General features: G+C 39.7%; 1 protein-coding gene and 1 non-coding gene across 4 annotated transcripts; both read left to right on the top strand.

Moving 5' to 3' along the window:
* The first annotated feature begins 1,378 nt into the window (after positions 1–1,378).
* Positions 1,379–21,006, top strand: LOC127799872 (uncharacterized). 3 transcript variants are annotated; one of them, XM_052334089.1, is made up of 3 exons: positions 1,379–1,869; positions 19,046–19,791; positions 19,916–21,006. In XM_052334089.1, exons 1-3 carry the CDS (start codon positions 1,582–1,584, stop codon positions 20,460–20,462), a joined length of 1,581 nt encoding a protein of 526 aa, XP_052190049.1. In that variant the 5' UTR covers positions 1,379–1,581; the 3' UTR covers positions 20,463–21,006. The 3 variants fall into 3 exon arrangements, with proteins under 3 accessions (XP_052190049.1, XP_052190051.1, XP_052190050.1); XM_052334091.1 differs by having other exon boundaries at positions 19,930–20,093; XM_052334090.1 differs by having other exon boundaries at positions 19,912–20,093.
* A 1,453-nt stretch (positions 21,007–22,459) lies between these two features.
* TRNAK-CUU (transfer RNA lysine (anticodon CUU)) lies at positions 22,460–22,532 on the top strand. The gene has a single exon. It is a non-coding gene; the product is annotated as a tRNA-Lys (tRNA).
* The last annotated feature ends 3,522 nt before the right edge of the window (positions 22,533–26,054 follow it).

Here is a 26,054-nt window from a genome sequence, read left to right as displayed (position 1 = left end):
TTATAGATCTAGAAAAGGTCTATGATAGGGTCCCTAGAGAAGTATTATGGAGGGTTTTAGAGAAGAAACGAGTCAAAATAGCCTATATACAAGCCCTTAAGGACATGTATCATGGTGTAGAGACAAGGGTCAGAACATGCGGAGGGGATACTGAACCATTTACAACTACAATAAGACTGCATCAAGGTTCTGCACTAAGCCCATAATTATTTGCCCTAATAATGGATGAACTCACTAAAGATATTCAGACAGATGTGCCATGGTGTATGCTATTTGCAGACGACATAGTGTTGGTGGATGAAACAAAAGAAGGAGTGAACATTAAGCTTGAGTTGTGGAGAAACAATTTAGAATATAAGGGATTTAAATTAAGTAGAAAGAAAATAGAATATATGGAATGCAAATTTAGTAAAAATGCAAGAGTGGATGATGTTATAATAAAATTAGAAGACCATATCTTACAAAGAAAATACCATTTTCGATATTTGGGATCAGTGATTCAAAAAGATGGAGAAATCCACGAGAATGTCGCACATAGAATTAAGGCAGGTTGGCTAAAATGGAGAAATGCATCGGGGGTGTTATGTGATGGTAAAATCCTATTAAAATTGAAAGGAAAATTTTATAGGACAGCTATAAGACCAATCTTGCTATATGGTTCAGAATGTTGAGCAATCAAATACCAGCATGAGCAAAAGACGAGTGTAGCGGAGATGAGGATGTTAAGATGGATGTGCGGACATACAAGAATTGATAAAATTAGAAATGAAGTTATTCGTAATAAAGTTGGAGTAGTGCCAATCGATGAGAAGATGAGAGAGACTAGACTAAGATGGTTTGGTCATGTGAGAAAGAGACTAAGAGACGCTCCTGTGAGGAGAGTTGATGAAATGGAACAATTAGTCACAAAAAGAGGTAGAGGTAGACCTAAGAAGACTTTGGGAGAGACATTAAAATTTGATATGAAATATATGGATCTAAATGAGGATATGACAAAAGACAAAAATACATGGAAGTCTAGAATTCATGTAGCTGACCCCACATAATGGGATAAAGACTGGATATGTTGTTGTTGTTGTATATAATAGGGTAAGACTTTTGATAAATAGTTTAAATGTCTTTAACTTTTTTCTCTCACTCCCAATTATGTAAATTAGTAATTTTGGTGAGTTTTGTTTATATTTTTTTTATAAAATAAAAAATATTATTATTGATATATTTTCTCTTTTTTATTAATTATTACATTTAAAATCGTATAAATTGCACAAACTATTAATCTACGATTGGATAATTTGAATGGATGAATTAATTATAACTTAAAAGAACAAAAAATTATTAATGTTAATTTAATTTAAAAAGAGAGGGAAAGAGATGGAGGGAGGCCTCAACAGATCGCCATTTGTCAATATCCAAACTTCATCTTCCCCAAATCTTCTTGACTCGCTCCGCTTGCTGCTTCTTCCGCCGCACCGGCCAACGGGAACCAAAAACTAGGGTTTCCGAAAACCGAGCAGGATGAGATAGGGTTTTTGAGGTTGTTTTTCCCAATAATCCCTTGTTCTTTCCGCTAGGAATTCAGGAATGGGATCGGAGACCGTAACGCTGATACTGGTAAACCTAGCCGGAATAATGGAGAAAGCCGACGAGTCACTCCTCCCCGGCGTTTACAAAGAGGTGGGCTCGGACCTCCACGCCGACCCGACGGGTCTCGGATCCTTGACCCTCTTCCGTTCCATAGTGCAGGCATCGTGCTACCCTCTCGCCGCCTACCTGGCGGCGCGCCACAACCGTGTTCACATCATCGCCTACGGCGCCTTCCTATGGGCCGCCGCCACTTTTTTCGTCGCCTTCTCCTCCACCTTCTACCAGGTCCCTTTTTATTTTCTCTGTTCTTGTTTTTGTTCTGCTTTCTTCTTTTCTTCTTGAAATTTCAATTCATTTACTCAATTACAAACTCCGACGTGGTGTTAGCTAAAAGGATGACTATTGGGTTCGTGGAGTCAAGTAATGTACTCAATGGATTACCGATGTGAGATTGGGTGGTAACATACACTCAATCTATTGAGTTTGCTGGATTGAATTTTGCCATTGCCCGGGGCATGCCATGACAGATGGTGTCTTCTAAAAGAAGCAAACTGTTGCTTAACTGGGCATCTAATATTTCTTTCAAGGCTCTGTTCAGTACAATATAGTTAAGGATGTGGTTTTTGTTGTCTTACATGTGTATGTGAAAGAGGATTTTGTTTTTCCATGGAAACAAGAATACCTTTCATGTAATCGTCGTTCAAGTAATTTTTTATTATATTTGGACTAGGTAATTATGGGTGAAAAGGTGATCCCTGCTGGCTACTGGAGTGTTTTAACTCTCATAATTCAAGTACATTTGGCAGTTAAACTTCCAGCTATAGATGTTACCTGACTAGGTGAAAGAAGAAAGAGAAAAGCATCAGTTAGGCCACCTAGTGTTTGCTACCGGGGCTGCAATTAGAGATCAACGACATTGTTATTATTGAATGAAGGTGAAAAAGAATACCTCGAATGTTTTTATTAAAATGTAAAAGGCTAACATGTAGAGTTTAAATACAATGAGACAATGGAACGGCTTGCGCCTGCTCTAACTATTATTACTAACCTAACCACACTAATTGTACAAACTAATAAACCAATACGGCAAATACATGTAGGATATTTGTTAGTCCCCCTCAAGATGGACTGTGGATATCAAGTACAGCCATTTTGGATAACAAAAGAGATAACCTTGTTGCCGGCGGAGGCTTAGTGAATATATTTGCCAACTGATGCTGTGTTCGTGTGGGAAGAAGTTTAATAAAACCATAAGCAATCTTGTCCTGAACAAAATAGCAATCTAGCTCAATGTGCTTCATTCGTTCATGGAACACGGGGTTAGTAGCAATATGAACAGAAGTGTGAAACTTAGGAAGAAAACCTAGCTTTTAATATGTATATACCACTTAATTAAATTCATAGACTATATACCTATATATATATACACAAATACAATGGGCTATGGGCTCTAACATATGATTAACTCTAGACTATAATCATATAACTCAACACTCCCCCTCAAGGTGGAGTATATATATCATATGCATCAAGCTTGCTACAAATATACTCAATTTGAGGACCCTTGAGAGATTTAGTGAAGACATCTACTAACTGGTCATTAGAACTGACAAAATTTGTGGTAACATAGCCAAATAAAATCTTCTCTCGGATGAAGTGACAATCTATCTCGATATGTTTGGTTCTCTCATGAAAGACTGGATTGGAAGCAATATGTAATGCAACTTGATTGTCGCAAATTAATCTCATCAATGATATCTCCCCAAACTTGAGCTCCTGAAGCAATTGTTTTAACTAGATAAATTCACACGTTGCCAAGGCCATAGCACGATATTCTGCTTTTGCACTCGACCTAGTAACAACCTCCTGCTTTTTACTTTTCCAAGATACTAGGTTTCCTCCAACCAGAATACAATATCCTGAAGTAGACCGTTTATTAGAAGGGGAACTTGCCCAATCAGCATCAGAATATCCGACTACTTGAGTATGATCTCTGTCCTCATACAATAGTCCTCTACCTGGAGCTCCCTTAATATACCTGAGAATCCAGACTACCGCATCCCAGTGGCTATCGCAAGGAGACTGTAAAAACTAACTGACAACACTGATTGAGAAAGAAATATTTGGGTGAGTGATAGTGAGATAATTAAGTTTTTCGACTAGCCTGTGATATCTTCCAGGATCAGAAAGAGGCTCCCCCTATCCTGGTAAGAGTTTTACATTAGGGTCCATAGGAGAATCTATAGGTTTACAATCAAGCATCACAGTTTCTTCCAGAATGTTTAACACATACTTTCGTTGAGAGATAACAATACCAGAACTGGACTGAGCAACTTCTATGCCAAGGAAGTATTTAAGTAACCCCAAGTCTTTAGTCTGAAAATGATGGAAAATATGTTTCTTCAACTGAATAATACTAAAGATGGCAAAATGGGCCTGGCCCGACGGGCTGGCCCGTTGGGGCCCGGCCCGGGACCGGGCTAGGGCCAGCAGTTTGCTGGCCCATTTAAGGCCGGGCCGATTTGGCTCGGCTCGGCGGGCTAAATGGTGGCGGGCCGGGCTGGCCCGCTTGGCTCGCCGGCCCGTTAATCGCCCACAAAACCCCCCACCCTCAGCCTCGCCTCTCGCCCTGGCCCTAACCCTCTGCCTTGCCCTCGCCCTCGCCCTCACCCTCGTCTCGCCCTCTGTCATCCTCGCCCTTTGTCGCCCTCGCCCTCGCCCTTACCCTCGTCTCGCCCTCTGTCATCCTCGCCCTCTGTTGCCCTCGCCCTCGCCCTCTGTCATCCTCGCCCTTGCCTGTGCCTGCGCCCCTCGCTCTCTCCCTCGCTCGCCCTCGCCCTGGCTCGCGCCCTCACTTGCCCTCTGTCTCGCCCTCGCCCTAGCCCTGACCCGCGCCCTGGCCCTCGCCTGCGCCCCTGGCCCTGGCCCGCGTCCCTCGCCCTCGCCTGCGCCCCTCGCTCTCGCCCTCCAGAAATTATGGTATCAAACAAAACAAAAAAATAAAAATAAAAATTAGGCAGGCCCGTTTGGCCCGCAGGCCCGTGGCGGGCCGGGCTAGGGCCAGCAATCTGTTGGCCCATTTTTAAGCGGGCCGATTTGGCCCGGCCCGCTTGGCCCGCGGGCCACTTGGTGGCGGGCCGGGCCGGGTCGGCCCGTTTGCCATCTCTAAATAATACCATCCTGATCATCACCTGTAATAACAATATCATTCACATAAACAACCAAGTATATACACCTGCCATGTGATGTGCGTTTATAAAAAATCGAATGATCAGACTCACTACAAGTGCTACCAAAGTCTTGAATGACAGCACTGAAATGACCAAACCAAACTTGAGGATGCTTCAACCCATATAGTGAGTGACGGAGTTTACAAACCTGCCCAGACTCCCCCTGAGCAACAAACCTAGGAGGTTGCTCCATATAAATCTCCTCCTGAAGCTCACCATGTAAGAAGGCATTCTTAATGTCCAGTTGATACAACGACGGTGGTGGTGTGCATGATAGGTGGCCGGACGGTGAAGACCCGCTGCTGACCAATAGTGCGTGTGCGGCGGAAATGCAGTGGGTGGAATGCAAAGTAGTCATCTCATCCACCATTGCTTGTCGCCACCCCGGATCAGAAAGTGCCTTACTAACAGTCTTAGGTACTGAAACAGAGGATAAGGAAGACACAAAAGCACAAAAAAGGAGATGAGAGATGATGTTAGCTAATAAAATTATAAATGGGGTGAGGATTGTGAGAAGAACGGGTACCTTTTCGTAGGGCAATAGGAAGTAGATCCTTAGAAGGCAGGACTGCGGTAGGTGGAGAGACTGGAGCAGGATGTGAGGCAGCAAGAGTTGCTGAAGTAGTAGGAGATACGGGAGAAGGCGCAGGAACAACATCTCCACTGGGAGGAGACCGAGGCTGATGACGCCGATGATAAACCTGCAATGGGGTAGAAGAAGGAACAGGGAGAATAGGAGCAGGAGGGCTCGGGGGAAGAGGGATTGCCTCAGAAATGGGTTGACACTCGGAATGAGGCGAAGAGTAGAAAAGAGACGACTCAAAGAAGGTAACATCTGCCGAAAGAAAATAGCGGCGGGTGTCAGGAGAATAACACTAATAACCCTTCTGAAGGCTAGAGTAACCAAGAAAAATGCATTTGATGGACCGGGCAGACAATTTATCTTGACTGGGAGACAGGTTATGGACAAAACAGGTGCAACCAAAGACACGAGGAGGAATAATATATAATGGTTGATCAGGAAACAAGAGAGTGAGGAATCTGGTGCTGAAGAACTGAGGAGGGCATCCTGTTAATGAGATAGCAAGCAGCAAGGACAGCTTCAGCCCAAAAGCGAAAGAGGACATGATGATATAGAATAAGAGTGCGAGCAATTTCAATCAAATGTTTGTTTTTACGCTTATCAACCCCATTCTACTGTGGTGTATATGCACAAGATGACTGATGTAAGATACCCTGAGAAGACATAAAGGTAGTAAAGGGAATAGAAAAATACATAGGGGTATTGTCACTGCGCAATACTTGGACAGAGGTATGAAATTGCATTTTGATTTCAGCACAAAAGGATTCAAAAATTGAGAATAACTCAAAACGATTTTTCATTAAATATAACCATGTGTAATGAGAATAATCGTCGATAAATGTTACAAAATATTGAAAATCCAAAATAGACACAACACAACTAGGACCCCAGACTTCGGAATAAACTAAAGCAAACAGGGACACAACCCGATTATTGACACGCTTTGAAAAAGAAGTGCGAGACTGTTTTCCAAGTTGACAAGACTCACAATGAAAAGACGACAAACTAGATAAACTAGGGACCATCTTCTGAAACTTAGCCAAACTAGGATGTCCCAAACGATTGTGGAGAAGAGTAGGAGACTCAGTCACCGAGCAAGCAATAGGCGATGCGGGAATGTTGAGATGATAGAGACCCTGCAACTCACATCCGACGCCAATCATCTGTCCCGTACCGCGATCTTGGATAGTAACAGAATGATCATCAAAGGTGATAGAACAATTTAAGGCACGCGTAAGTTTACAAACAGAGACAAGATTAAAGGGACAATGAGGAAGATAAAGGACAGAATCTAAAGGCAGAGAAGGTAAGGGTTTGGCAATGCCAATAGTTTTAGCAACTGCTTTGGACCCATTGACTAACGTTATAGAAGGTAAAGAAATAGAATTAGTAAAATGAGAGAACAAATGGGGATTACCAGAGATATGGTTAGAAGCACTTGAGTCCAGGACCCATGGTCCCAAAGAGGATGACTGAGCGAGATAGGCAGTGGAATCAGCAGAGTGGACGACAAAAGCAACTGTGGATGAGGTTTGCTGGGACGTCTTATACTTGAGATACTCATCATAGTGAGTCCCAGTGAGAATGACAGATTGTGGTGGATGATCATCAAAGGACTCAGATCGAGAACCATCAGCATGAGTAACATTAACATGAGGAGGGTGGCCATGCAACTTATAACACTGTTCCTTAGTATGTCCCCACTTGTGACAGTAGTTACACTTGGGGCGTTTGCCTGATTGCCACGATCTCTTCCCTGTTCGCCACTACTCTGAACCTGTGAAGCGATGACTGAATGATCACCTGCAGAAGAGGGAGGCACTGTAGGAACAGATGAAACCCGAAGAAGACGAGAATGCACTTCATTCATAGTAGGTACAGTAGGAATAGTAAGAATCTGATCACGAACAAGAGTAAGTTTAGGACCAATGGTTGCAAGAGTACACACCATGAAGAACTTATCCCGCTGAGTTAGATCCTCTGTATCAGTCTTACCAGCAGATAACAAGGAGTTAAATTCAACTTTAATAGAGGCCATCCGACCAAGAAAATTAGGAAGAGTCAAACCTTGCTGTCGTAAACTGAGCAGATTAGACACCACTGAATACAAGCGTTGAATGTCATTAGTGTATAATGCCTTGGCCTGAGCCCACAATTCACAACACGTGGTATAGTTAGTATAGATCGAATGAAGAGAGGGATCAATTGACCGCCACAGGAGACTGTACAACAGAGCATCAGCTCTTTGTCACTCAGGTTTTTTTGTGATCACATTCTCGGCTTTGGTAGTTAGATGATCTTGTAAACCTTGACCCATACACCATAGTTCAACCGCCTTGGACCAAGAGATATAATTGGAACTGTCTATCAACTTCTCAGTAGCAATGGCTGAAGAGGGAGACAAAATACCAGAGAATGAGCCAGATTTACTAGTCCCAGCCATGTTGGACAAAAATGAGCCCTACAAGATCAACAGATCTAAAACAAAAGGGTTAAATAAGCCAAAAAATAAAGGCTGGATGATCCAGCACAGAGAACAGGTGCGTTGGAGCGACGGCAGATGGCGGATGCCAGTGATCAACGGCTGCTGATGGTAGCGGATGGCGACGAAACTACCGGGGCTGGGATGGATTGAAAGAGGCGAGTCCAATGGTGAAGACGACGTTGCGATTAGAGCACTGGTGAGAGAGATCGGAGTAAAAACGTCTCCGTGAACAGTGCGAGAGAGGCAGCATGTGGCGGCGGCAACGGCGACTGTCCTCTGGGGGTCAACAGATCGGAGGCCGACGAATGCAACGGCGGTGGTGGTGTGCGTGATCGGACGGTGAAGACCCGCTGCTAACCAGTAGCGCGCGTGCGGTAGAAATGTAGTGGGCGGCGACGACGGTGGCACGGCACGCTGCGGCGGTCAGTGGTGACGTGACCGATGGTGGTCGTCGGTGATGTGGGTGGCGACGGTGGCTAGGGTTTGTATGGTGGCTGCTAGTGTTTGTATTAAAAGCTAGGGTTTGTATTTTGGCTCTGATACCATGTGAAACTTAGGAAGAAAATCTAACTTTTAATATGTATATACCACTTAATTAAATTCATAGACTTTACACCTATATATATATACAAATACAATGGGCCATGGGCTCTAACATAGGATTAACCCTAGACTATAACCATATAACTTAACAAGCAGCTTGATTATCACAAAATAATAGAGCAAGGGATGAAGAAACAAGCTTGAAATTTGATAATAGCTAAGTGATCCAAACCAACTCACTAGCAATAGACGTAAGGGCTCTATACTCAGCTTTAGCCGAAGAATGTGAGACTGTGCTTTGCCTCTTAGCCTTCCATGATACCAAAGAGTCTCCAAGCAAAATACAGAAGCCAGTAGTTGATTTTCGTGAGTCCAAACAGGATCCCCTATTAGCATAAGAAAATGCTTGAAGGTGAAGAGAAGAGGAGGATGAAAAACAAACCTTGACTAGGAGCATCTTTAAGGTATTGCAAAAGATGGTGAGCTGCATCAAGGTGAGGTTGTTGTGGTTGAGAAACAAATTGACTCAACTTGTGAATGGCAAAGGTGATGTCAGGCTGAGAAATAGTTAAGAGTCGACCAACCAACCTCTTATAGATAGATGGATCTTCAAGTAAGTCTCCCTCAGAGGAGCTTAACTTGGAATTACTTGGAATTAGGTATCATTGGCACAAAAACAAGCTTACAAGCCAAAAACCTAGCATTTTCAAGTAATTGTAAATTATAGTGCCTTTGGGAAAAAAAAAAATGCCTTTGGAAGATTGTGCTATCTCTAGACCAAGAAAGTATTGTAATCGGCCAAGATATTTCAACTTAAGTTGATTGTGAAGAAAAGCCTTAAGTGAGGCAGTAATAACAACATTAGGTCTCGTAATAATGATGTCATCGACATAAACAAGAAGTGCCACAAAATTATTACCAGTCCCTTTAGTAAATAGTGAATAATCTGACCTTAACTGAAGAAAACCATGCTGAATAAGAACAACAGAAAATTTAGAAAACCATTGTCTCAATGCTTGTTTTAATCCATAGATGGATTTATGAAGTTTACAAACTAACCTCTCCCCCTGACCAAGAGCACGACATTGGGGTTGATAACCAAGCGAAAGATCCATATACACCTCCTCAAAAAGATCACCATTAAGGAAAACGTTAGTGACATTAAGTTGGACAAGAGACCAAGAATGAACTGAAGCTAGGGCGCTAGTAATACCTTGACAATAACCAATTTTGCAATTGGGGAGAAAGTATCAAGAAAATCTAGGCCTTTTTGTTGTGTGTACCCTTTTGCCATCAAACGAGCTTTGTATCGCTCTATAGTACCGTTAGACTTATATTTCACCTTGTAAACCCATTTACACCCAATGAAATGTTTTTCATGAGAAAGGAAAGTAACATACCAGGTATTGTTTTGCTGCATGGCATCTAACTCGGTAGCCACAACATCCTTCCAATGAGGATATTGGACAGCTTGATGGTAATATTGAGGTTCAAACATGGAGGATACTTGCATAAGAAAATTCTTATGACAAGAAGAGAGATGATCATAGGTAAGGAAATCATGTAAAGGATACTTTGTCTGCGCAATAGGTGAAGGCAAATTGAATAATAGATTGCAATGAAAATCTCTAAGATAAGATGGTGGTCTGATGACTCTAGTAGACCTGCGGACAGAAATCAAAGGTATATTAGATGTATAAGTGCTAGGATTGGACAAAGAATCCGTAGGTACATGAATTAAACCACAAGATTCAATAGGCAAGTCAAGAGAAGGAAAATGATGGCAAGAAATATCAGAGGCTGACTTAGGCAAAACCAAGTCTGGGAATGGATCTATCACTTCACTAGAGGTAGTAATAGAATGGAAGGGAAACACATCCTCATGAAACACAACATCCTGAGAAACAAAAATGGTCTTATTTGTAATGTCATACAACTTGTACCCTTTCATACCGGGAGGATATCCAATAAACACATAGGGAGTGGCTCTAGGTTGGAACTTTGTTCTATGAGCATGTAAAGTTGAAGCAAAACATTAACTCCCAAACACTCTTAAGCAATTGTAATCAACAGGGGCACGATATAATAGATGATAAGGGGATTGATGTTGTAATATAAGTGCTGGAGTCCTATTTATCAAATATGCAACCGTGAGAACACATTCTCCCCAAAATTTTAGAGGAACTCGAGATTGGAATAACAAAGCCCTAGCCACATTAAGAAGATGTTGGTGTTTTCGCTCAACTATTGAGTTTTGTTCAGGCCTTTCAACATAGGAAAATTGGTGAATCACTCCTTTTGAGGTAAAGTAATCCTTAAACAACAATTCAGGGGCATTATTAGATCGAAACCTCTTGACCATCGTATTAAATTATGTCTCAACCAGAGAAAAGAATTTGGGGATAATATTTTTAACATCTGATTTGTGCCTCATGAGAAAAACCCAAGTGAAACATGTGCAATCATCAATCAATGTGAGAAAATACCAATGACCAGCATAAGTAGGGAGATGATAGGGACCCCAAATGTCACAATGAAGTAGATAAAAAGCACATTTAGACGGATGATTGTTTGAAACAAAAGACAATCGTCTCTGTTTAGCCAAGGGACACATTGACCAGGGAACACAATCTGTGGCTTTACAATCAGGGGCAAATTTCAATACACCATTCAATTTATTCAACTTGTCAAAAGACAGATGTCTAAGTCTCTTATGCCATGTATTCTTATCTGTTTTGCTAGGAAACGTAGTAATGGAAGTATATGTTTTATCTACTATTTGCTTATTAGACACAGATTCACCAGCTTATAGTATGTACAGACCTTTAAGAAGTCTAACCCTACCAATCATCCTCGAGTGTAGTACATCCTGTATAACACAGGTATGGGAGAAGAAACTAAGACTCATGGAATTGTTCTTAGTTAACGCACTCACTAATAGTAGATTAAACTTGAACTAAGGCACGTATAATACATTCTCAAGTACACAATTAGAATTAAGCTTCACAGTCCTAATAAAAGACACCAATAGCTGACTATTATTTGGTAGTGTAACATACACATCTTGAATAGGACTTAACTGAAAAAAAGATGATTTGTTAAAGCATATGTGACTTGTGGCACCAGAATCAACTATCCAATAACTAGGGCAACTGAGTAAGGGACTGATCGAAATTGAAAAACAAATACCTGACTATGAAAAATAGAGGAATCATTGTATTTCTTCACATTTTCATTGATACATAGAGGTTAGCTATATATACATAAATTTCTAACAATAAGATAAAGCTATATTAGATCCCATAATTTGTGGAATCTCCTAATAGAATAGGAAACCAACTAAATCAGCCTAATTGATCATAAAATCCTTCCTAAAATAGCTAATATAGAATCCTTCCTAAAATGGCTAGCTATACACAGTTTTTTCCACACTCCCCCTCAAGCTGGTGAATAGGTATTCTCTATTCCCAGCTTGAATACAATATTCTCGAACATTGAGCTACTCAACCCTTTGGTAAGTACATCGGCTAGTTGACCATTTGTAGGAACGTAAGGTGTGCAAATCAAACCACTTTCCAACTTCTCTTTGATAAAGTGTCTGTCAACTTCAATATGCTTCGTTCGGTCATGCTGAACTGGATTGTGAGCAATGCTGATTGTAGACTTATTGTCACAATAGAGTCTCATCGGTCCATCCCATTTAATTCTCAAGTCTTCTAAGATGATCTTCAACTAAAGTAGTTCACATGTTCCTTGAGCCATTGCTTGAAATTCAGCCTCAGCACTAGACAGTGCTACTACATTTTGTTTCTTACTCCTCCAGGTCACAAGGTTTCCTCCAAGGAAAGTGCAATATCCAGAAATTGATCTTTTGTCAACGATTGACCCAGCATAATCAGTATCGGTGTAAACCTCAAGGACTAAACCTCCATTTCTTTTGAACAGAATCCCTTTTCCTGGTGTCCCCTTAAGGTACTGTAGAATCCGGTGAACAGCTTGCAAATGAATTGTCTTTGGATTGTGCATAAACTGACTAACTATACTCACTGCATATGCTATATCTGGCCGTGTGCGAGATAGATAAATGAGTATTCCTACCAACCGTTGATACATTTCCCTGTTAACTGCTGCATCCTCCTCTGCTTTCCCAAGCTTAAGATTTGGATCCATGGGAGTGCTTGCTGGTTTGCATGCAGTTTTACCCGTTTCCTTGAGAAGATCTATAACATACTTCTTTTGTGAGATAAAGATTCCTTGCCTCAAGTGTGCAACTTCAATTCCAAGAAAGTACTTCAACCTTCCTAATGCTTTGATCTCAAATTCCTTGGCCAAACATTGACCTAACAACTGCTTCTCTCTATTATCATCCCCAGTCACTATTTTGTCATCAACATACACAAGGAGAGCTATAACTCCCTTGATGGAGAGTGTTTAAAGAATAGTGTGTGATCTCCTTGGGTTTGTTTGTATCCCATAGCCAACATAACTCTTGCAAATCTTCCAAACCATGCCCGTGGTGATTGTTTAAGACCGTACTTAGCCTTTTTCAATTTGCACACTGTATGATCAGCCAAGTTCTTCCCATAACCTGATGGAACTTCCATATAAATCTCTTCTTCTAGCTCTCCATGTAGGAATGCATTCTTGACGTCAAATTGTTGCAATTCCCAGCCATAATTAGTAGCAAGTGACAACAATACCCTAACAGTGTTCATTTTCGCGATTGGGGCAAAAGTCTCTAGATAATCAATTCCATAAGTCTGAGTGTATTCTTTGGCTACCAACCGTGCCTTGTATCTTTCAATTGACCCATCTGCCTTGTACTTCACCGTATACACACCCACTGGTTTCTTTCCCGCTGGTAATCTCACCAGTTCCCAAGTTTTGTTCTTTTCCAATGCCTCCATGTCCACATTCATAGCTTGTTTCCATTTTTCATTAGACAATGCCTCGGACAAGGTAGTAGGAATGGTGATAGTATTAAGACTTACAAGGAAGGCTTGGTGATGCGGTGAGAAGTTTTTAAATGATAAGAAGTGTGCAAGGGGGTATAGAGGTCGCTTTGTACACTCTCTAGTTCCTTTTCTGATGGCAATTGGAAGGTCCTGGTCATTACCATTCTCCTGAACTTCAGTTTCAAGTTGTAATACAAAGTCGGAAATTGTTACCTCATTCAAGGAATCTGGGTTGGACTCTTGGATCTGCATAAGTTCAGGAATAACCGCCTTCTTTCTCACAAACACCTTGCCAAATCTCATATCTTCAGGAGCAGCATCTCCAGGAGCAGAATCAAGTTGTTCTTGTGGTATTTCTGGCATAGGTTCAGGAACAGGCTGTTCAGGCATAGAGTCAGATGAGTTCCTGGGCATATGGTGGGGAGATGATGAACTAGAAGGAATCGAATCGAGCAAAAAACTTTCCTTGTCTTCCCTAATTGAATTCTCCCCCGGAAGAGAAGGATGAGAGAAATATGATGCATGTTCATTGCATGTGACATCCATAGAGACATAGAACTGTTTGGATGGAGGGTGATAACACTTATACCCTTTCTAAGTAGAAGAATAGCCCACAAAGACACATTTGAGAGCCCTAGGATCTAATTTTCCCTTGTTTGGACTATGCACATGGACAAAGGACACACACCCAAAAACACAAGGAACAAGGTGAGAGGTAGTGGTGAGGGTTGGATAAAATGTGGAAAGGACATCCATAGGACTCTTGAAACCCAAGACCCGAGAAGGTGATTAATGAGATGAGTGGCTGCAAGAACTGCTTCCCCCCAAAAAACCTTAGGCATATTGGTCTAAAACAATAGAGCTCTAGTTTTTTCAAGGAGGTGACCATTCTTCCTCTCTGCAACTTCATTTTGTTGTGGGGTATTCACACAAGAGGATTCGTGAATGATTCCTTCTTTCTAAAAATAGGGAGTAAGAATGTGGTTGAAATAATCCATAGCATTATATGACCGGAACCTTTTGATAGTAATCCCAAATTGAGTTTGAATCATGGAGCAAAAATTGGGAAGAACTATACTAACATCAGACTTATGTTTGAGTAGAAAAATTCAAGTGACTCGAGTATAATCATTAATGAAAGAAACAAACCATGGTGCTCCAGACATATTAGAAATGGTAGATGGACCCCAAATATCACTGTGAATCAGGTAGAAAAGAATAGGACTTCTTTTATTGCTAATTGGAAAAGGAACACGTCTGTGTTTGGCAAATTCACACACCTCACAATGAAAATTTTCAGCAGCTAAATTGGTAAACAAGGAAGGAAACATAAGAGCAATAATCCTAAATGATGGATGTCCTAGTCAAGAATGGAGAAGCTGAATTCTTTATCTATTAGAGGGAACACATTCTGATATGAAGGAATGGGATAAACTGCCCTTGGTCATGTTCAATTGACTAGGTGTCTCAAGATAGTAGAGGCCATTCCGTTCCCTAGCACATTCAATCATCCTCCTTGAATCCTTGTCCTGAAATACACAGTAACTGCTGTGAAAAACAACATTACAACATAAATCTTGGGTGAGTTTTTGTATAGAGACAAGATTAGTAAACAATTTAGGAACATGTAGGACATTTCTCAAGGTTACTACTGGGCTTATTTTGACATCCCCTACTCCAGCTATAGTGGCAAGGAGCCATTGGCCGTGGCTATTTTCTGATTGCTTGGACAAGGAGTATAGGTGGAGAAACATTGGGATGAGTGGGTCATATGATTGGTAGCTCCTGAGTCCATAACCCAAGAGTTGGTAAAGACTACACTCAAGGCATTTAATCCAAAGGAAAATGGAAACTCACCTGAATATGTCAAAGAGCAAGTACTTAGAAGGCTTTTCAAGAATTCTAATAAGGGATCTCACCCTCTCAATCTCCGCTTGGTTGAGACTACTTGGCTCCTGTGATGCTGATTCACCTTGTGGTACTGCAGCCATGTGAGCTTGTCCATTGTTCCGAGGTTGATCCCCTCCTTTTAGTCCCCATTCACAGTTTGAAGGCTTACCATGAAGTTTCCAGCACCTTTCTCGTGTATGCCGAGGTTTCTTGCAGTAAGTGCACCACAATCCATTACGGTTTTAGGCTTTCAATTGACCATTCTTTCTTCCTTCAAAGGCTGTTCCTTTCTCCGTGTTTATGGCTGATCCTTTACCACTAGCCACCATAGCCGAACTGTCAGTGGTTTGTGGTTCAAGCTTGACCCCTCTTCTACTTTCTTCTCCTCGGACTAGAGCTACAACTTCATTAAAACATGGGACCTCCAGCTTTCCAAGGATTTGTATCCTTAACCTAGTCAAATTCTGGATTAAGTCCAACCAGAAAATCATAAACCCTATCTTGTTCAATGAAGTTCTTTAAGACCACTGCATCTTGAGAACACTTCACTCGGTAGTGGTCCAATTCCTGCCACGAGGCTTTCAGTTGATTTGCATATTCAGCGACTGTTCTGTTACCTTGTTTAGCAGCCATAGTTTTCACCTTGACTTCATATACTTGAGCTGCATCCCTAGCCTTGGAGTAAGTTTGTTGCATTGCATCCCATATATCCTTGGCAGTGGCTAGGAACATACATGTATCACTGATTTCAGGTATCATAGAATTCCATAACCATGCCATGATCATGGAGTCCTCTTCATCCCATGCTTCAAACTTGGGATCTGTGGGTTTAGGGCCTATACCAGTAAGATGAGCAATTTTTCCCTTTCCTTTCAGCACAGTCCGGATGAGTTGAGACCACTTAAGATAGTTCTTTCCATCTAACCTGTAGGCAGCATGAATACTCTGCAATTCTCCAGATTGTTGAGACCGGACTTCCTCTTTTGATTGGGCTGTAACAGTTGCTGTCCCAAGTGTAGTTTCCCCAACGTCTGACATCTTCCTCAACCAGCCTCCTATGCGACTAAGGTTGTTTCACGAAGGAGCTGGATTTGGTGGTAGTGTCAATAATGATCGCTAGCCGCAGTAGCAGCACTTCTGCAATCAGAATACCTTAGATCCAACAGCGGAAAACTCGAGCAGAGGTAGCTGCGACCTAGAAGGCAGCCGTCGGAAGTATCGAACAGTGACAACGAGGATGGCAGCACAGGCATTGACCACAACGGTGAAGGCGGACCACTCAATCTGGGCAGAGATGATGACGGACTTCTCGATCCGGGCCTTTTATGAACTGGCGATGAAGGCTAGTAAGGGTAGAAAGAAATTGCTAGAGGTGATGGTAAAAAAAAAACCTAGGTGATGAAGGCAATTAGGGCCAACAAATCCTAGAAAACCTGCTCTAATACCATGTGAAAAATAGAGGAATCATTGTATTTCTTCACATTTTCAATGATACATAGAGGTTAGTTATATATACATAAATTTCTAACAATAAGAGAAAGCTATATTAGATCCCATAATTTGTGGAATCTCCTAATAGAATAGGAAACCAACTAAATCAGCCTAATTGATCATAAAATCCTTCCTAAAATAGCTAATATAGAATCCTTCCTAAAATGGCTAGCTATACACAGTTTTTTCCACACTGACTGATCAGGAACATCAGGTTCTACACTTGTTTTAATGGATGAGAGGTGAGAACTTATCACACTCAACAACTGCTAGTACTGTACAGGATTCAGAGACTCCATAAAGCTCCCAATGTTTGGATTCTTGGACTGACTAGGACCAGCCTCAGAAATCTGACTAACCACAACAGAGTTTACTTGATTAGTATTCACTTGATTAGGATTATGTCTCTGTTTAGGTTTATACCCTGGGGGATACCCATGCTTATAACATTTATCAATGGTGTGTCCATTTAATCCACAATGTGTACATATAGGCCTCTTTTTTTTTTCCCATGAGTAGCCCTAACAGAGAACAAAATTGGATCATTTCCACCAATAGAGTTTACTACATTCCTCTGATTCTCCTCTTGAGTAATAAGAGCAAACACTTTGTTTATAGGGGGAATTGGATCCATAAGAAGTATTTGGCCTCTAACCTGAGCATAAGATTCATGTAATCCCATAAAAAATGACATGACATAATCTGTCTGGCAATGATCTGCAAAAGCCCTAGTTCCGCCACAAGTACATTTTCCACAAGAACACCTAGGCCTATAATTGCTAAGTTCATCCCAGATGGTTTTAAGTTTTGTAAAATATGCACTCATAGAGAGTTGCCCCTAGGTTAAGTTCATCAATTCCCTTCTAAGTTGAAAAATCTGAGGTCCATTTACTTTGTTGATATCTTTCCTTAAGATCAATCCAGATATCATAGGCAGATTTAGAGAAAATTAGACTTGCAGATATTTCCTTAGATAATGAATTCAAAATCCAAGACATAACCATGTTGTTATTCTGAATCCAAGCATTAAGAAGGTTAGGATCATCACCTGGAGGTCGCCAAATGAAATCATTTACAAACCCTAGTTCGTTCTTTATGGATAGAGCTATCGTCATCGCGCGGCTCCATGAAACATAATTTTCCCCTGTTAATGGTTGAGAGACCAAAAGAAGTCCAAGACTATCGGAATGATGAAGATAATACGAACTAGATCTATTGTCAATGGTAGAATTGAGTCTTGACGAGGAAGAGGACAAATCATGATTCTCCATCGCCATAGAACAAATATTGACAAACAATTTGTGCAAAAGAAACGAAAATGATAGAAAGATGCAGAACAGAGGAGATTGCAAGATTCACAATTGCCAGATGAGATAATCGATTGCAGAGCTCCGGACAAAGGAGATTCACAAGCAAAAATATTTTTTTGCATATCTCCAAACAAAGGAGACTCGTAAGACTCATGATTGTCGGAAACGAATCGTAACATAGCGTCAGAATCAATGAAAGAGAAGCAAGCGGAAACAAGCTAGGGTTCACAACATTGGAGATTGATGGAGAATCCAAGGGTTTTGAGATTGCTCTGATACCATAATGAACAAAGGTGAAAAAGAATACCTTGAATGCTTTTATTAAAATGAAAAAGGCTAAAATGTAGAGTTTAAATACACTGAGACAATGGAATGGCCTGCACCTGCTCTAACTATTACTACTAACCTAACCACCCTAATTGTACAAACTAATAAACCAATACAGCAAATACACGTAGGATATTTGTTAGTTATATTAGAAATGAGGGCTAGTAAGATGACAATGCCTCGACCGGCTGGATGCATGGATTTGGATTTAGAGCTTATTTGTGATATATGTACATATGTCAAGTAGAACATTATATATTAGGACAGACATATAGCTATGACATATTTAAAATCCTGAAAATGACTCCCTTGTGTTAATAATTTATGAACACATTGTCTAACATAGCTCCCAACAATTCTAATTAGAAGAGAATTGATTGGGCATGGAATGAGCAAAAGTTTTCCATTTTCCATCTTCCCAATAGCTATTGTGCCTACAGCTATAGACATTGGTTCTTCTAATGACTTCTAAATTCTAAGCCCAAATATGTAAATTCACGGAAAATAATAATAATCAAAGGATTCTGAAGCCTCAGATTTGATACCTTAGATTAATGTAGAAAAAATGTTTTTTTATTCTATATTTGGTGCTAAACACTTATAAATCATCGTGTTCCACCATCACTTGTTCAGCTTTTGTTAATCAGGTGGCAGTGTCAAGAGCCTTGAATGGGATTGGGCTTGCAATAGTTGCGCCTGCAATTCAGTCCCTTGTAGCTGACTCGACAGATGACAACAGCCGTGGTATGGCTTTTGGGTGGTTACAGCTAACCAGCAATCTTGGATCAATTATCGGTGGACTCTTCTCATTGTTGATAGCTCCAGTGACGTTCTATGGAATTCCTGGTTGGCGAATATCCTTTCATCTTGTTGGAATAATCAGTGTTTTTGTGGGCGTATTAGTTTACCTTTTTGCCAATGATCCTCACTTCTCAGAGGGTGGTGCTAAATTTAGGAATCCTAAAAAGTCCTTCCAATCTGAAGTGAAAGACCTTGTTCGGGAAGCAAATTCAGTTGTGAAGATCCCATCCTTCCAGATTATTGTGGCTCAGGGTGTCACTGGTTCATTTCCCTGGTCAGCTTTGTCATTTGCCCCGATGTGGTTGGAACTTGCCGGCTTCTCTCATGAGAGAACAGCATTCCTGATAGGCACCTTTGTAGTTGGTAGTTCGCTTGGGGGACTGTTTGGAGGTTGGATGGGGGATAAATTGTCCAAGGTCTTGCCAAATACTGGCCGGATTCTTCTGTCACAGATAAGCTCAGCATCAGCTATTCCTCTTGCAGCAATACTCCTACTCGCCTTGCCCAAGAATCCTTCTGCAATGGCATTGCATGCTTTGATCTTGTTCCTTACAGGTTTCTGCATATCTTGGAATGGTCCTGCTACAAACAAGTAAAGACTCAACTTTCCCCGTCTTTCTTTCTATCCTGTCTTGTGTTTTTTTTTTTTTCCTGTCATTTTATTCAACTCCACAGGATTAGGCAAGTTGAGAATTTTGATGATATGGTGTAGACAGTCCTATTTTTGCAGAGATTGTCCCTGAGAAATCACGAACCAGTATATATGCTTTGGATAGATCGCTTGAGTCTGTATTATCATCATTTGCGCCCCCTGTAGTTGGGATGTTGGCTCAGCACATCTATGGTTACAAACCGGTTCCTGAAGGATCAGAAGACATTGCAACAGACAGAGGGAACGCTGTGTCGCTTGCTAGGGCACTGTATACAGCAATAGGGATTCCGATGGCACTTTGTTGCCTCATCTATTATTTTCTCTACTGTACCTACCCAAGAGACAGGGAACGAGCTCGAATGGTGGCCTTAGTAGAATCAGAGATGCAACAAATAGATTTGGATGGTTGGCCTGGAAGAGGGCAATATTCCCAAGTTCAGTACTCTGGATCAAATGAGCTTTATATGGACAAACAAATGGACTTTGAAGTAGGCTATGAAGGGAGAGAGAGTCTCGAATTTGATGATAGCGATGTAAATGTGTTACTTTACCCCCAGTTGTCCTTCTCCAATATGGGTAATCCGATGCCTGACAAGGAGAAGCCTGGCTGATCTATCTTGAAACTGTCATCCACTGAAGCTGCCCGAGGCATCAGAAATCCTAAAAGACTGCCTTTTGGTTAATATAGATCGTTTACGATATAAATTACTTGAAGATGTGCCGGAATTGGATACCAACCCACCATTTCTGATGTTACTGCTACTGAGCTGGGAGATCACCCAGGAGGAGGCACAGAATGCAGGTAACCAGCGCCAATTGCAGAGGCATTAAGATTCTTTTGAGCAAGTGAATTTAGTTTTTGTCATCATAGCTACCAGTATGCATTAGAAGATCCTTACATTCTTTCTTTAAGGCATACAAACATCCATCCATACCTGTAAATTTTTTCCAACCCTCACTCTGCATTATGGCATGCGGGGCTTGAGGAATGTATTTGTAAGTTTGTATCAAGTGTTCAGAAAGAATATATGAAGTGAAAAGATGGGTAATTAATCCAAGTGCTTGGCTTCTAGTTCACCTCTATTTTTTTTTTGGTGATCAAATACATTGTTGCACCTTCCATAACGAAGAATGTAAGTTGTGAGTTCGATTTTTTGTTCTGCGCAATAAAACAAAGTTTTCACTTGTAATTTTTCTTCTCTATCGAAATTGAGGACACGAGTAGCAAAAAATCACGCAAAGACAGTAATTCCAAAAATCTGGATCATTGTTGCTTGAAGTCATGCTTTGCTTGAACCCAAAGGAAGCAAAGCATGGCATGAAAATCACTCCTATGCTTGAGAGTATTACCAAGGAGGCGGTTGAAGATGAGGCCCCCCAATTTTTGTCCAAATAAATAAATATACATTACATTGATTGTTGGTGGTCGTGGAGATCTCTTGTTTGTGTCAAACAACAATTATGTTGGTCGATGTTGATGCGGCATTATCGGCAACAACCTCCTAAATTACCCTACTCCCTTATGAAGTTTTTTTGATAAATATTGTTATAATATATTTTAATATTATAATTTTATTTATTGAGCAATGTTGTAAATAAATTATAATTTAAAAATATTTTATAAAAGAATATATATTTAAATAATAATTTATAAATTAATACTATTATATATATAAAAATTAAATATTATATGTAATTATTGTAGATTGATTATGTTTACCTGGATTATAGTTATAGTTCAATTTTATAGTTATTTTTTAATAATTATAATTATAATTATAACTAACCAATTATTTACTTTTTTAATTGTAATAATATAATTTGTACCCATTTCATGTTTTGAATCAATTCAATTATTCAAACTCAATAAATTGATTTTTTTCTAAAATAGAATCAATCTGATTGAATAAATGCTCAAATTAGATAGATTGAAAAATTAAAAAAAAAAAAAAAAAATGATTTTTCATTTTTTTAAAATTTTTTTGGGTCTATATGGTTTGAGTAATTATTTGATTGGTTCAGTTCAATTTAAAAAAAAAAATATTATTTATTCGATTTAAATAATTTAGTCAATTCAGTCACATTTCACATCCCTGTCTAACAAACACGGTTAGAAAAACATGAAATGGGTTTAAATTTTATTATCGTTAAAAAAATAAATAAATTATTAATTATAGTTACATTATAATTATTAAAAAATAATTATAATTATAATCGAGATAATTATAATTAATCTACAACAATTATATACAATATTTAATTTATATATAATAGTATTAATTTATAAATTATTATTTAAATATATATTCCTTTATAAAATATTTTTAAATTATAATTTATTTACAATATTGCTTATTAAATAAAATTATGATATTAAAATATATTATAGCAATATGTACCCAAAAAAATTTCATATAAGTGAGTGGGCCAAATTGGGGGGGAATGGTGAGGGCAGGGGCACTGTTGGTCTAATGTGGCAGGACCACGTCTGCGTCGGGCAAAGATCAAAACCCGTTCCTGGTGGTGGTGTTGGTTAATGAAAAAAGAGTCCGTTGAGATCAAACAATAGAAAACCTCCATATATTTAATATGAAAGGAGATAGACATAGCCCGTCTAGCTCAGTTGGTAGAGCGCAAGGCTCTTAACCTTGTGGTCGTGGGTTCGAGCCCCACGGTGGGCGTGGTAGGTTTTGTCATTATTTTTAATATTTTTGGCCAGCTGTGTTTATCCAGTGAGGAAAGCTGGATTTTGTCTCTTTTAAAGGGTGTTACGGTAGTCGGTAGCTGCAAACAGCCTCGTCACTTTCCCCCCCATCCCCCTTATATTTTGCGAATAAACAGACGGAGAGCCACTCAATCATTAAGCAGTAACCACCACCCCCAGCAAACGCTGCCTCCGCACCACCATCCATCCATTTACAGCTTTACCAAATTGATTTGTAGACTAGGTGGGCACTTCAATTTCAATATTTACTCTCTCAACCTATCAATTACAATGCATCTTATAATCTGCTCGCCATTAATGTGAGAGAGACTTTGAAACAACCCCAACCCGTAAGCCACATAACCCCCCCCCCCAAAAAAAAAAAAAAAAAAAAAAAAAAATCACCAGAACTTTTAAAACGAAGGTAAAAAACATACACTTCACAAGCGGCGGCCAATAATCCTTCCTATACATGGTCGAGAGAGCATAGCATTATGTAATCAAGTTTCACTTCCATTTCCAAACGGGTTGATAGGAAGTATCATCAAGCACGGTAAGTGTCAAATTTTTACAATTGGCGAGATTTTTACCCCTCGGAATAGCCTTTTACGGTTAAATTAGTACTCAATAAGGAGTTAAAGACAAATACTTTTGTGTAGGTTAGAAAAGTGTTAAGAGAGCCAAGACATTACCTTTATATAGGTTGTGTTGGGTTTGTGATCAAGAGTTGGGTTGGGCCAGTGGTGTTTTAAGCCCAAGCCTAAGTTTATTGTGAAACCCTTTAATCCCAGCCTTGTCCCTTGGCCCGCATATATATATGAATGAGATTGGGGGAAATTTGTTCAAGGGGGTTGGCTTTTCTCTTGCACACCAACGCACTCCAGAAACTCTAATAGCGCAACGCAGAGAGAGGGAGAGATCTAGCAAGAACGAAGAAGAACTCGAGAAGAACAAAACGCATGAAGGCGGTCGATCGGTGAAGAAGATCGCAGCAATTGAATCAGATTTGAGACACGTCATTCGGTAAGGTTGAATGAGTGAGATTTGTTTAATGTATTGTGAGTGTTGTATTCTGATTGATGTATATTGTTCTTGAGTGATCGTGAGATCGAGAGGAAGTTCTTGTTTCTATTGTCTTGTTTCTCTCGTTGTAATCCTATGTAAATATGCATATATATTTCTAGTGGATTGACTAGAGACGGAGCCTTTGTTGTGAGTAGGATTTATTCGAATTCGAACATGTATATGCGTTGTTTATTTTCTGTTCTTGTGTGCGTGCGTTGTGTTTGCGTTTATGTTTCGTTCCATTCAGATTTCTTGGATCGTTGGTACTGCCGTAGGTGTTGGTTGTGTGTTGGTTTACACAGGTGATTTCTCAACAGGTTGAACCTCCAATGATTCAGCAAGATTCTTGACACAATCATTTCTCAAAATTGTCGAGTTAAATCCTTTATAGTTATCATTTTCGAGATTTTCAAGTTATAAAATAGGATATTTTGGGTGTAAATTGCTTCTTTAGGTGACATAAAAGACAAATAAGGCAAGTGGCATGTTGTGATTAATGAGACACGTGGCATGTGATGATCTACTCCTTTGGAGGAAAAGAGTATCAAAGGTGGATTTATAAATAATTATAGTATAAGGTGGATTTATAAATAATTCATCACTTGCCCCCACTTTTTAAGCTAGACTACTAGAGATCAAGTGGTGGGGTGCTACAAGTATAAGTTCTTTTGCCTATTTCTCTTCCTATAACTTGTGTTTTCTTCCCAAAGGAGATTAAGATGAACATCTAGATTGTGCCTTGTCATCAATCTAGGGAAAGACGAGTGAGATATGCATTGATTGGCATTCTTTCTCAGATTATAAATTCTCATATCCTCTTCCTTACTTCATTTTATTTGCTTGTAAATCCATTGTTAAAAGAAAGAGCTAATGTTCGATGCCTCCTTCTCGGTAGTCAATGCTTGATTCATTGTGTCTGGTTATCCAACTAGCATCACATCTCTTTTTATATAGATATTTTTTCTTCTACAAATTCCCAATACTGAGAGTTTAGTGTTAATGTAGGCTCAAAAGAGATTCGAGCATTTGAGAGGTTAAACTCAAGAAACAGTTCTAATAATAGTAGCAGAGAGTCAACAAGTGATAGGCCTTTAAAAAGGCCTCAAGTAGAAATCATGGAGGAAACTAAGGGGCTGTTCTTTTCGTATTTCCGTTTTTAATTTTTACTTTTGAATTTATTTTCATTTTTGTATTTTGAGTGTTTGTTTTGAAATTGCTAAAAACTCGTTCTTTTTGTCTGTAACTTTTTTCGCGTTTTGAAAATTGAGCATATTTGTAATGAAAATAGTCAAAACGACTTTTTGTTATTTTGAGTTTTCTTTACAATTTTTTTTCTTGTTTTCAAAAATATTAAAGTAAACATGTTTTCATTATTTTAAAAAACTAAAAACTAAAAATGATCTGAAAACAATAAAAAGAACATGGCCTAAGGTTTCTTCTCATCTTGTCAAGCATGGGGCTAAAAAGCTTAAGGAGGTGGATGAGTTTGAGGACTTTCCTAATGATATGATTGAGGACTACTCGATACTTGATAGTGAAGAAATTGAATCTCTAGTTAGGAAGTTTAATCTCCCTATCAAAGGTTTCAAATACCTCATTCCTTAGCTTACTAAGTGCCAACCAATAGTTACGTTATATACAAGCATGCCTTGGAGGTGGGCTTGCATTTTCTTTTAACCTACTTTTCACCACCACTTTCAAATTCTTTGTTTTGAGCCCCTCCCATGTTGAACCACATGGGTGGAAAAATCGATCACTTTCCACCAATGTTGCCTAGTAAAATCCATTATTCCTCATACTCAATTATTCTTAAGAATGTTTAGGGTGTCGACTTTTGATAAGAGCGAGACTGGTACACTTTTATGGTTATACTTCAGAAGAAGTTCATCGTTGATAACCCTTCTTCAATCAAGAAGTGGAAGGAAATGTACTTCTTCATACAACAAGTGGACGAAAAGGGAAGTGGTTTCCCTTTTTGATCAAGTGGTTTGTGAGAAAGATTTGTGCTCCAAAAATTAGGCTAACCAAGTCTAAAATGAAGAGCATGGTGACCCTAATCAAGCTAGAGCATGTTAGTGCCCTTAGAGTGATTTTGAACGAGCCTTGACCCTAGGTTTCCTCACACTGGGTCCTTGATCTGACCTCAAAAAGAGATTAGAAGGTTTGTTAACCTTTTTCCTTCTTTTATTTTATGAAGTTATTTTTACTTGGTACTAACTTTCTATAATGCCATTTGCTTTCTTCAAAAGAAATGGTACACAAGGTGTGGATATAGGATACTTCAAAGGCTTAACAGGAAAATTCTAATAATGATTGTTGGTGTGCTTGATAGAAAGGGGGATAGATGAGGGAATAGTGACTTTTCCAAAGAAAAAGACTACTCCCACATGTTCAACTTCCAAGATAACTCCCCTTAAAAAAAAAATGTACCCTT

This window comes from Diospyros lotus, chromosome 4, assembly GCF_014633365.1.
Source record: "Diospyros lotus cultivar Yz01 chromosome 4, ASM1463336v1, whole genome shotgun sequence".
In the NCBI taxonomy this organism is placed as follows: Eukaryota; Viridiplantae; Streptophyta; class Magnoliopsida; order Ericales; family Ebenaceae; genus Diospyros; species Diospyros lotus.
The sequence above is the reverse complement of the archived record's forward strand: the minus strand, read 5'-3'. Positions and strand labels throughout refer to the sequence as shown.